Source organism: Alosa sapidissima, chromosome 14, assembly GCF_018492685.1.
Source record: "Alosa sapidissima isolate fAloSap1 chromosome 14, fAloSap1.pri, whole genome shotgun sequence".
Taxonomy (NCBI): Eukaryota; Metazoa; Chordata; class Actinopteri; order Clupeiformes; family Clupeidae; genus Alosa; species Alosa sapidissima.
This window is the reverse complement of record NC_055970.1, coordinates 23,206,089-23,218,663: the sequence shown is the minus strand read 5'-3', so window position 1 is coordinate 23,218,663 and position 12,575 is coordinate 23,206,089. Positions and strand designations below refer to the sequence as shown.

Genomic DNA, 12,575 nt, shown 5'->3' with positions numbered 1-12,575 from the left:
AAGTCCTTTTAGGCAAGTCCCTCCACTCGGCGGCCATATTGCAACGCTTTTTGGGCACTCATCGGGCATCCTCTTCGGCAGAAATGCGCGTGAGCAAGGCTTCACGACACCAATCTTGCTCCAGCTGCGAGTTCACAACACATGATTGGCACGATGTCTTCTCAGCACACCATATGATTGGCTCAATGTATTCACATCACACCACATGATTGGCTCAATGTATTCACATGTCGACGTTTTGCCGAGGAAGGGGTGTGATACAGTATGTACGTTACAAACTAGCCCCATGCATTTCTATGGAGATTTTTTGAGTGCTGTGTCTCCTCATTAGAAAGTCTCTGGTTACAGAGGCTAGAATATAGTTTTTTCTTTCTGCCGGATTACCAGCATCTCTGAACTGACCACATTTCAGCCCTCTAGGTCACTTGATATCCCTTAGACAACTGAGCCCTAGCACCAGGTCTTGTGAAGTTGTGTGCAAAAGTAGATCAATACAGAATGAAAATATGAGTGCTTTAGACCATTATTTGCCAAGGTATTTACGTTTTGTAAAATGCCTATGGAAACTCCCCATAGGACTTGTTGTTATCCAAAATGCATACTGATACTCAAATGCTTACTGCACATGAACCCCTTTGTGTAGAAGCATAATCCTGGTCTCAAATGAAATGTAACACTTTGAGGGTTCTTGTGGACTATTTAGATGGTATGTCAGGTGTTCTGATATAGACTGGCTACACAAAATATGGAATAATTACAAAAAGTCTCTATTTTTGCATTTACTTTGTTGGTTCAGTGAGTGATCTGTACAACTAATATTGGATAATACAACATGAAGATTCAATTTCTATGGATTCTTGTGAATATATTTCAGTACCCAATATGTTGCATCTACTTATTGTGCTGCAGCTACACTGCAGCCAGAAGTCAGGGTAGCACCAAAAGCGAAGGAGGGGGAGGGGGGCATTTTGGATAAAATTGAATTGAGACATAATCAAATTAATCTGAGAATGTAAAGCACTATACAGATTGTACATGAACAAAATGGTCATGTTTGGATTCCCAAGAGCCAAAGCTTTGAAATGGTGTATAACATTACTATGCTACATAGCAATGTGGTGCATACAATTGATTTAGAAATTTGGCTACCAGTGCATTAAGCAAATTTGATAAGACGTCTTAAAATAAGTCAAATTCGATTATAATATTACGTAAAAATGACGAAAAAATGCTAGGTTAGTCTCTTTATACAAAAAACAGTACCAGCTACATTTTTGATCTTAATATAAGATTAATAAGACTTGGTTAGATACACAGTTTTTGCAGTGTGAAAAGTAAACCTTTTCTCTAAAAAAAAACTATACTATATGGGACAGTCTCACTCAAAGATTTTGAGAAGTAACGCTTAAAATGCTCATGCAGGTCAGACCATGTAAATGCTCATCGCTGGCATGAAGTTTGAAACATGAAACATGAAACATGGCAAATCTGGGGACATGGAAAGATTTCACAGACTTTCAGAGCCCCACATTACAACAGGATGTCTCAGTTGACAGGCTTAAAAATGATTTTTCATACACAAATAGACTGGGCAAAATATGATATACTAAGACATTCATGTACTGCATAACAATATAGAGACCTCTTTTTTATTGCATAATGTTTGTAGTACTGTTTTATTGCACTGTTTTATTGCATTGTTGCATAATTAAGAAAAGCAGAAGTACATTTGTCATGTAGCCCTTATTCTGGTCTAATCCACAAACAAACAGCACCACAACACACGCTCCATGACACTCCACGGTGCTGGTGCAGTGTAGTGCGTGCTTCTGCTCAGTAGCAGCTGGTGTAAGGATAATCCAGGTAAAGCCCCAGCATAGGCTACACAGAGAGAGGAAGACTATGGCTAATTCTGGACCCTTAATCCTGGCACGCTCCACCCCCGCCATCATGCCCATTCCATGACCGAAAGAAGGAACAACCAAACCTGATCACAACGTGGAGTACTCATTAGGCACAACCATACACACCTACAGATTCCCTCACACACACATACACAACAGTCTTGAGGTGTTCGTCATCGGTGCTGTAGTGCTGTTTAGCCTCATTCACTGGTAACCTCGCGAGCACACAGTCCCTCTCACCTGTGGGGTTTGCATGAGAATGTAGCTGCCCCGTTCTAGAATTCACGGCAGACCAGACAACACCATGGGAGAAGCTCCAAAGGTACGTTTACATATCCCTCTGGTTCATTCCTTGAGCTTGATGATACTGTGTTTTTCTTAAACATCCCAACTGTACAAGCCTATATTTTCAACCATCTGGCCTTCACTTGTGTATATGTTCATAACTCTGTTCTAGCACTGGTACTGCGGGTACTGAGTTCATTGACTTGACATTCACAGTGTTCTTGTAAAATCTGTATACCATATTATGAAATGTATATCAACTAAAAACTAGACAAACTGAAAATAGTGGTGACGAAGCACTGTGAATCCATCCAAGTCAGCCCTTTTCTCTAAACTGTGTGCAGTTTCTGTTACTTGTTGGACTCTGCAAAATGTGTGGATGTTACATTATATAAAGGAAAAGGGACCAGTTGAAGACAGAATGGCTTGTGCCTTGCCATTAATCTAATTACTGTAATCAGTTGTTACATGAATGAGGCATGAATAGGTGCCAGTGCTATTCCAAATGAAGGCCGGTTAAGCCTTATAAAGGACAGGCAGACTCAGTTACTCAACAACTCAGACAAAGAAGGTGAACATCCATGTCCACTGTTGGCAATGAAGGACCCGGAACAAGCCACAGAGCCCATTTTGAAGGAAATAGATACCTCTACTTGAACATATATGACTGGGTCACCGAGTTACTGAATGACAGAGAAAAACAGTCTGAAGCTTGACCTCTGTAAACACTGAAAGCTACTGTAAAATAGCTGCCATTTTGCCCTTTTCAGAAAGACTGTCCTGGTAGTCACTTGGAGATAAACAGACCTACAATTCTTGGCACGCAAGGGAAGGAACTTTTAAAGAAAGGAAGTTTTTAAAACATTCTTTTATCTTTTTTATGTGAGGCCTGTGTGTGTAGATAACTAGTTTCTCAACATCCTCAAACCGATTTTTTGATACATGATCAAGTCACACACGTGCATTCTAACTGCTTTGCCTGTTGATTGTGCAGTATTTTGCTCCAGACCCACTTTTATAACACCAGTGGCTGAATAAGTTGCTAAAGTAGATCAGTTAGCAACGATGACTAGCTGTTTATTGCCATTGCCAGTTGCAGTGTAGATTATGTTAGGAAAAAGGCAAAAAGGCAAGTCTGTTTGTGGGCTAATTCACTCCCTGGTTTTCTCTCGTGCCCCTTTATCATGGAAAATGGATGTGCTCCTGCACAGATTACCAACCGATCCAAACGGCCAAATAAATCAAAATCGTTTATTTGGAGAAAGGATAGGATTTCATTTGTTATTTATCCAGACAAATCTCCCTTCATTCCAGGGCTTGCTCTCAGTTCTACAGAAACTGAAGGGGAGCACAGAGCAGGAGCTGAGGATAGTTCTTCTGGGTTTGGACAATGCTGGTAAAACCACCTTACTCAAGAGCCTCGCATCTGAGGACGTCAGTACCATTACACCCACACAGGTTAGTACCATTATACCCACACAGGTTAGTACCATTACACCCAAGCAGGGGGGGATAACTTGCGTCACAACCTTGGTAGGTCGCTCCGTCGTTCTTGGATTTGGTGTTTCTAGAAATTGTAGTTTGAACTCTCAATCGCAAACAAGGACGCAAAGTTTGGTCGTTTGCACTACTGCCCCTGGGCAGTCGCACTTGTGTCATTCTTTGGTAGTTCCAGTTGGTGTCCGGAGCGTCTAACCAAAAATCACAACCGCCTAACCAAAAATTCTTAAGTGTGACTCAATGATGTATCCATCCTGTAGCATCATTTTCATTAAGAGACTCCCCTACTGGGCTCATTCTTGTAATTTATGTTAATTCGAGTATTGACTTGCTTTTTGATAGGTTAGTATTATAATCTTTACAGACTCTTAAAATCAGCAGGTTAGTACCATTACACACACACACAGGTTAGTACCATTACACACATGCAGGTTAGTACCATTACACACACATGCAGGTTAGTACCATTACACCCACATAGGTTAGTACCATTACATCCATGCAGATAAGAGAGAGAGAGAGAAAACAATGCACATTAGCGCTTATTTCAACCACACTTTCAGCCAACCTGAATGAACATGTAAGGAGTAGGGTTATCACCATGATTGTGAATGAAACTGTTGGCTTGATGGTCTTTTGGGCCCCCACCGTCGACTTCAAGGCAGCGCTGCAGCCGTCGACTTTAAGACACCTACAGTAATTTCCTGTGTATTAGCTGCATTGTGTATAAGCCGCAGGACAGTGTTTTATGCCTGTTAAAAAAACAAACAAAACCATATTAATACCATATTAACTGCCCCCATGTATTAACCTCATAGCTGAATAAATTTAGCAAAATCAATGTATTAACTGCGGCTAATAGTTGGTAAATTACGGTAACCCTAACCCTAACGTTAACCCTAACCCTAACCCTCGCCTAACTCTAGTGCCTTCCAGGCAGCACTCCCTTGAAGTCGACGGCAGGGGCCCAAAAGGACATAATATGTCAAACTGTTGAGGTTCATCTGAGGTCATCACTGAATCATGCAGAGTAGGCCTACCAATATAAACATTTCATGTTTTTTCTATGATTAATCCTTCTATAAGCAGACACCAACTTTATATGTTAGCGGCACAAAATGACATTTGGACCAGAATTGTTGTAATAGGTATGGATACGCTGAAGGTGTGGAGGCTAGAATGGCATTTATTTTGAGCATGTGGGTAAACTAGTAAAGCATGTATAGAAGGCCTTAGTTAACCTTAGTTACTTACTAGTTGCTTTTACTGATTGCATGGGACTAAGAGCTGTGAATTTCATTGCCTGCCGGGCTCTGAGTAGATGTGTTTTAAAGCTGTACACTACATGACATCTGTGCACCCTGCCACATGCCCATATGCCCATTACCATGACGAGCATGACAGGAAGCAGAAGCTCACCCAAAGTCTCATGCTTTGCCTCATCGCACTGATGCAAGATCCTCTCAACATAGACTTACACATATGATTTATCTGTTACCACCATTGACTTGTAACATTGTAAAAGGAGGAAGCAGTATTGGCTCAGATGGGGTGTGAATTATAATCCAAGGGTCTTTTGGAGATTAAATATTTATCAAGTCAGGGAAGTACATTGACAAGCAGATTACAGATTCTTAAAATAGACCAGCACATCATGGTCTACCAGTGATCTGAACAAAATGAATTAATGATACTATCTAGCTATCTAAGTGTGTGTGTGTGTGTGTGTGTGTGTGTGTGTGTGTGTGTGTGTGTGTGTGTGTGTGTGTGTGTGTGTGTGCATTGTTTTACATGCATAAATAATTAGTCCTTGATCATTTTGTTGGCTCAGATTCAGATCAACAAAATCCACCAACTTGATGCTATTATTCTCACATATAGTTTTTGATCACATCAAACTTCTGTGAGATGCATATGAGAACAGTCCTACAATAATACTCTGTTCATAAATTCTCTTTTTCCCTGTCAAAATGTATGTTTGTTATTAGCGCATTAAAATCAAAGTGGGATATGCTGTGGCCTATGTATTATCCTCAGGGTTTCAACATAAAGAGTGTGGCCTCTCATGGAATGAAACTGAATGTCTGGGACATCGGAGGGCAAAGAAAAATCAGGACCTTCTGGAAAAAATACCTAGAGAACACAGATTTACTGGTTAGAAGCTTGTCTTAATCTTGATTTGTCTTTTCCTGGATGTCAACTTGTATATCTTGACTTTGTATGCAGCTCTCTACAAGAGTTTTGCTATATACAGTATATATATATATATATATATATATATAAACAATTGCATAAACATGTTTACTTGATGCTGTGTCTCTCAGTTAATGCATGAGAAATATGACATGGATTATCTTAAAATTTCTTTTGTTTTCTTTAGATCTACGTCATAGATAGTGCTGACAAAAAGCGATTTGAGGAGACAGGACTGGTAAGACTGTAAACAAGATGTTTTCATTTGGCAAATGTGTCAGGCTGCTTTTGTCGGTATTTGTTTAGGACAGCACACCTAGACATTAACTGTGTTGGCTGTGTGCTTTTCATTTGCATGATTGTACACTGACAATGAGAAAACAACAGCCAGGGTAACAGAAGGTGAATTGTCACACCCATTTTTATCTGATTTTGTATGGGTGTTTTATGGGTCTTTTAATGATGTTTTCTCTCTCTCTTTCTCTCGCTTTGTGTGTGTGTGTGTGTGTGTGTGTGTGTGTGCGCACACACACTTAATTCTCTATTTGCATTTACAGGAGCTAGCTGAGCTGATCGATGAGGAGAACCTGAAGGGAGTTCCAGTACTTATCTTTGCCAACAAGCAGGACCTGGCCACTGCGTCCCCTGCCAGTGAGATAGCTGAGGGGCTAAACCTGCACACGTACCGGGACCGGGTCTGGCAGATCCAGGCCTGCTCGGCGGTGTCTGGAGAAGGAGTGCAGGTACACATCACAAATCACAAATAATTAGACACATGGAATATAGAAGTGAATACACCAGCTCCCAGTGCACATGTACACATACATTATAGTCGGTATAACTATAATCACTAAATGTGGAATGTTTCTTTGACACAAAAAAGTTGCTGGAGAATGATAAATTCCACAAGTGCTACGGACCGAGGCATGTGACAGATGTAGAACTAGTCCAGGGCAGCTGAGGATGTTTGTGTTACTGCGTTTTGTGACCTAAGAGGGATCAGAAACTAAACCCGTTAGGTCACTTCTCCACCTCTCGGACTGAATGAATACACTGATCTAGGACTGCTAAGATAGCAGCTAACCGCTCAGTTCTGGCCCCACTCTTAGGACCAGATTGCAGTAGCCTGAAAAGTTGTAGGTTCTATTTCCGGCTTCCACTGTTGTGCCCTTGAGCAAGGCACTTATCCCCGAGTTGCTCTGGGGAGAATAGTGCTTGTAATATAGTAGACATGTAAGTCGCTTGGGGATAAAAATGTCTGCTAAATGATTAAATGTAAAGTGCCATGAGGTATGTGTGTGCTATCTGGATGCTGTGGACAAACCTTAAATGTCTTCTTGTTGTTGATGTTATACAGGGCATAATGAACAGAGATGATAAAGACAATGGTGAACTTCCACCTGATACATGCAGAAATATGTCAGATCTCAAACTATTTGGTTCTCATGTGTGATTGCTTGAGAAGGCAGTTTGTTAATTTGAAAGAAAATACAGAGCTACACTCTTAAAATGAATCTGTTGTCCCTATCTGGACACAGAGATGTGTTAACAAACAATGCGAGTTGTGTTATTTACAACACATATTGTGTAACAAATAAAAAAAGGAAACAACACAAACTGTGTTGTCCCTATCTGGACACAGAGATGTGTTAAAAAAAGACAAGTTGTGTTGTTTTCAACACATTCGTTTTGAAGAGTGTACATCTTATGGTCATACTGAGAGGTTGTTTGGGGTGGAATTGTTTGGTTTAATGTCAGCTTGCTGTTCCCTTCCTTCTCCTCCACAGGATGGCATGAATTGGATCTGTAATAACCTTGTCAATCGGAAAAAATGAGCCTGCTGAGTTGTTTAACGAGTTCTGGAGAAGAGAAGTTCAAACCCTCTAATGCCCAGTCCTTAACATGTGGTTATCCTCCCTTGATTTGCATATAACATGAGCTATTTACATTTTGCACCATGTATTTGTGTATGTGGGGTTTTTTTTTTGTATGTGTCATCTTAGAACAACTTTCAACACCCAATGAGATGGTGGTTGTGAATCTTGAAATGAAAGGGAGCTTTGTAACTGATTGAAGGGTAAAGGAAAATGTATGTAAATGTAAATGTATTTGATACAAACATACAATCCTCTTTCCCTTGACTGAGAATGGTTCCTGCCAGTGTCTAACGTTAACCCAGGGCAGAGGAGGACGAAAAGCAGAAAGGATCTCCGTTAGACCTTTCATATGTCTTTGTCATTACTGTCTTCACATAGAGGTAGATGCAGTAGGCTACTGTAATAATGTACAGCAAGTGACTGGTCTTCTGTGGTGTATTAAACTTTTGACATTATAAAAACTTGTAGTCATTGATGTCTGTAGAAATTGCTTGCTGCAAGGGAGTCCAATTACAGACGGGAGCTAATAAAGGAAGAGGTCAACCCAGGATCCAGATGAATCTAGAGTTGATCCTGATCGCCTGTGATACGATTCTGGATAGTTTAAATAAAACCATAACGTAGACTGTTTTAAGTAACACCAAACTAGTCAATGAACACACAAGTAATGTTGTAGGATTTCAGAGAGTTTTTGCTTCTCTAACTTTAACTCCATTTGTCTCAAGCTTGTCATACCCCATGCTCCTTTAGATAAGAGGCAATAGCACAGGCCCTCTTGTGTATAAATCCAGCATGCACTCCTCTCTTCCCCATCAAAAACACCAGAATCTTGTGCGTCTTCACCACTGTGATGGCCTTCCCATCAACGCCTTTCGTTCGGAGGTCCATGAAGCGAAGTTCCGTATCGCCGCTGATCATGCCGTCTCGGATGACCAGGACCTTCTGTCCTCCGATGGTAGTTCCCATCTCCAGCAGATTCCCTCGATCTCTTCCCATCAGGGCCTCCAGCTCTGGGGGGGAGATAGCTGCCATGAAGCCTCCAGGCTTGGAGGCCAACACTGCTTTGTTGTAAAAACCAACCAAAGCTGCATCCTCTGTCAGCTTGTCCTTAAGGATGGCTTTGATATAATCTGCCCAGTCTGACATCCCACTGAATTAAAAAACAAAAAACAATTATTTCATTAGTTAAATTAGAAAATAAAACAGAATAGCATGATTTATGAACCAGAGTCTTCTTGGCAGTTAGATTAGGTTGATGGTTCTGAACTGACACTTTTTTCTAAAGTGATGTACAATAATCACTAAACATCATTACAATTTACTATAATCATAATACCAGTAACCATAAACAAATGCAAACCATGACTCTGTAAGGAGACTTAAAATGTTTTAAACTTAAAAAAAAAAAAATCCCCAAACTATCGCTAGAACAAAGAGAATTAGGTACAATTTAATGATTGACATGAAAACTAGGACAACATACAGCAATATTGCAGTTGACATGAGACAGATCTATTCTTTTGCTCTTGGATCAGGCAGTTTCCACCAAAGATTCTAGAACAGAGGTTTCCACATGATCTATGATGAAACAACACTCACATTCTTATCTTTGTTTCAATTGTTCAGATCTAATTCCACAACTGTAAACATTCCCTATTACCAAGGCAACAAACACTTCAGTTGTTGATGTAACAAAAGGTTGTTTGCATACCTCCAGTATTCCAAATTACATCATCTTCTTTGTTTCCCCACTCAGATCCAGCAGATGGCAGGAGAGTCTCTAAAGCTACCTCATCGTGCCCTCATAGATTACAATCATGTAATCGCTCATAGAACCCACCTGTATTATATTCCCTGCCAATAGGCTCTTTAGAAAAAGAAGAAAAGTGTTGTTGCGTTGTGTTTTAGTTCTAATGTCTGTATTGAAGACATCATGTACAATGGTATGGGCCTGTCTCCATTGTACTGTATACTACACACAGAAGTAACATATGATTACATAAGAATACAGTGAGAATACCCCAGAATTCTACAAAAGAAATAAAATAAAATATTATTTTGATGTATTATATGTTGTGTGTGGAAGAATAGAGACAAAAGAGGAAGAACATTTTTTTATATTATTTACAGTCTATGGTTCAAGTAGTGCTGGTTATATTAGTGTTTATTGGGTGTATTCTCTGCTCCTAAACCATGACCAAATAGAACCTGACACTAGCCTAGAAATCTAGACACGCCCCTAGCGGCTGCCAGGGCTAGTCTAGCAACTCTCCGTTGGCTTGTGAGCTCCAGAAATCGAAACTTAATCAGGCCAATGAAATCGTGTATAGAGTCGTTAGGTGGGCTTAACATAATGATTGATGGCAGAGTTGCAACGGTTTGGCTTGAATTCCCTGCTACTTGAAAACAAATAAGATGGATGTTGCTGCTGGCGAACAGTGTGACACGAGTTAAGCTTTTATTAAGTTGGCAAACGTTTGAACTAGCCAACTAGCTCCGCTGGTGGGAAACGCATGGGACTCATAGCGCTGCCGTTGTCCTATTGTGTGCAGAGGGAATTTGAAAGACAACTGATTATCCCGCCCCTCGGACTGAGCACTGCGAACGGTGAGTGCCCAGACCCTACATTTTAATGTGGGTCTGGCTCGTCAGGCTAACCTGACACTGCTTTCCTCCTTAAAGATAAAGATGGTTTTATTCACAAGCAGTGGATCACCTGCAATAAAACTGTGAAAATTAGTTTCACATTCATATTCCAGCATTGATATTCCATTCTAAAAGAACACTGGATTGAGCATCTTAGTCCATAGCTGACTCCACAGTCGCAGCCATGGTCATGAGACGATAGCGGGATAGTTTTGTTAACAATCCTCCTGCTCGTGCTCAGTGATGTGGAGTTTTTACAGTACTGGCAACATACTGGGTTGTGAAGAGCCTAAACAATAATATGCTATACAATAACATGCACATTTTCAAACAAACATAATATAAAACATAATGACACAGACAAAAGACGAAATGTAGCCTATACCATACTGCAGTCGATTCATCATATGGAAACCCACGATCTAAGACCCACTCAAGCCTGAAAATCCATTGATAATTATAGCATACATAGTGGGCCTACACTCTGTGATTAGTCTACACCTATTGTTTTGTACTCTTTTTATTCTCCTCCTCCTATCACCACTAACCACCCAAGTGATGCTGCTCCTGTGTATGCTTCTAGAGAAGGTTGTCATGGAAACCTGTCCCTGTTTAAGACAGTACTCCATCCCTCTCTCCCCTCCCTTCCCCTCTCCCCTCCCCTCCTCTCCCGTCTTCTCCTCTCATACCTAGTCCGTTATTCCACTGCATTCTCTCTGTCACAAAGAAGACGCTGAAGACTCTTTTCAAAAGGCTCAGGGACAGACTCCACTGTGAGACAAGCGTGAGACGATCGAAGGTCAGCTGGGTTTTTTTCTTGCTTCATATGTTGTTGTTGTTGTTGTTGTTGTTGGCATGGCAACTCTAGCTTTTCTGCTTCCTCATTGCTGCTTGCAACTATATTTGTTGTTGTTGTTGTTGTTTTTAAACGGTCCTGATGAAACTTTAGCTGTCAGTGCTTCCATTTACAGTATAAGAGAACAAAGTTGTTAACATTTGTGTTTTTAAATCAAGTGCTGGGTTTCTTCTTCTGTCAGCATTTCTGGGGTTGGTTGCACCTTTAAGCAAACATGACATACTGTATAAACACCTGTTGCAGATAGTGGCTGAAGTGTCACTTTGACAAGCTTCGTAAAATTCATATTTTAATCTTTATAGCAAAGGCCTTAATGGGCAAACTTCCCTGTTATATTTGCAGTCTTCTGTTTTTCGCCCTACTACATATAGCACCCGTTCTTCAAACAAGCTCCTCCTACAGTCTTCAATATCACAAATAAAACTCATCCACATGCCTGGAATGAGCTTCAACACACGCTCAACTTGGACTCCTTTCTTTAAATGTTTTTAAAAATTCTTTAAAGTTAGCTTACAGTGACCAGTGTCACTGCTCATAGAGTTCTATTTTATTTTAATTTAGTCTTTTAGTTCTCCTTAGCCTTTGTCTCTATGTCTTCTGTGTTAGTGTTAATGTTAGTTATTGGTGTCTTTGGACTGTGTCCATGTCCCATGTTGTCCATTTACTGTCTTTCTAAATTAAATCATTGCTGCCGTCTCGACCAGGACTCCCTGGCAGAAGAGACATTGTGTCTCAATGGGACCTTCCTGGCAAAATAAAGGTTAAATAATAAAAAAAAATATGAGTAAGGCAGTATTTGGTAGTATGTGAGTAGCAATTTGGTCTGAAAAACACAAGTACACTATGATGTTTGTGTTTTTGTCCTACTTCAGGTAAACATTAATAACCTCTGAAGAGTCTGAAGAAGTAACAGGCAAGAGAGAAGATCCGCAGAAGGTCCACACCCATGACGGTTGTCCCATATCTCCACTCCAGCAGGGCACCTGTCACCGTGCCCCCTCCGGCTCCGAGCGTCTCCGCTGACATCTCCTTAGGTGATGTCTACCTGCACATACACACCATCCTCATCGTCATCATCTTCTGCACCGTCTGCTTCCTGCTTCTGGTGGCCTTCTTCTACGCCTTCTGTTTCCACTGCACGCTCAGGGATTCTCCCAAAGATGGCAGCCAGGGAGCGGCCTTCACCCTGGAGCGCGAGGACGCTACCTTCAGACGCACTTCCTCCTGCCCCTCGCTAGGCAACACCATATGAGCACATGAGGGAGAGACATGTTACTGTGGACCACAGGCACTGACATACTCATCTAGCAACGC

At 40.9% G+C, this 12,575-nt stretch overlaps 2 protein-coding genes across 2 annotated transcripts; one reads left to right on the top strand and one right to left on the bottom strand.

Annotated features, from left to right (window-relative positions):
- The first annotated feature begins 1,816 nt into the window (after positions 1-1,816).
- arl3l2 (ADP ribosylation factor like GTPase 3, like 2) lies at positions 1,817-8,189 on the top strand. The gene is made up of 6 exons (XM_042061205.1): positions 1,817-2,226; positions 3,504-3,647; positions 5,727-5,843; positions 6,070-6,120; positions 6,440-6,625; positions 7,670-8,189. The coding sequence occupies exons 1-6, from the start codon at positions 2,209-2,211 to the stop codon at positions 7,715-7,717; spliced, it is 564 nt and encodes a 187-aa protein (XP_041917139.1). The 5' UTR covers positions 1,817-2,208; the 3' UTR covers positions 7,718-8,189.
- A 243-nt stretch (positions 8,190-8,432) lies between these two features.
- LOC121681456 (profilin-3-like) lies at positions 8,433-9,399 on the bottom strand. Its single transcript, XM_042061209.1, has 2 exons — positions 9,243-9,399; positions 8,433-8,909 (listed from the first exon to the last, which is right to left on the bottom strand). The coding sequence occupies exons 1-2, from the start codon at positions 9,260-9,262 to the stop codon at positions 8,489-8,491; spliced, it is 441 nt and encodes a 146-aa protein (XP_041917143.1). The 5' UTR covers positions 9,263-9,399; the 3' UTR covers positions 8,433-8,488.
- Positions 9,400-12,575: the final 3,176 nt, after the last annotated feature.

What these genes read in the sequence shown, in the direction of transcription:
- arl3l2 (XM_042061205.1), top strand. An exon ending in TAGAGAACACAGATTTACTG is followed by an intron (nt 5,844 to 6,069) that starts GTTAGAAGCTTG and finishes TGTTTTCTTTAG; the next exon opens with ATCTACGTCATAGATAGTGC. An exon ending in GATTTGAGGAGACAGGACTG is followed by an intron (nt 6,121 to 6,439) that starts GTAAGACTGTAA and finishes TTGCATTTACAG; the next exon opens with GAGCTAGCTGAGCTGATCGA.
- LOC121681456 (XM_042061209.1), bottom strand. Translation starts at nt 9,262, where the DNA reads ATGTCAACTGCAATATTGCT. An exon ending in ATGTCAACTGCAATATTGCT is followed by an intron (nt 8,910 to 9,242) that starts GTATGTTGTCCT and finishes TTTTTAATTCAG; the next exon opens with TGGGATGTCAGACTGGGCAG.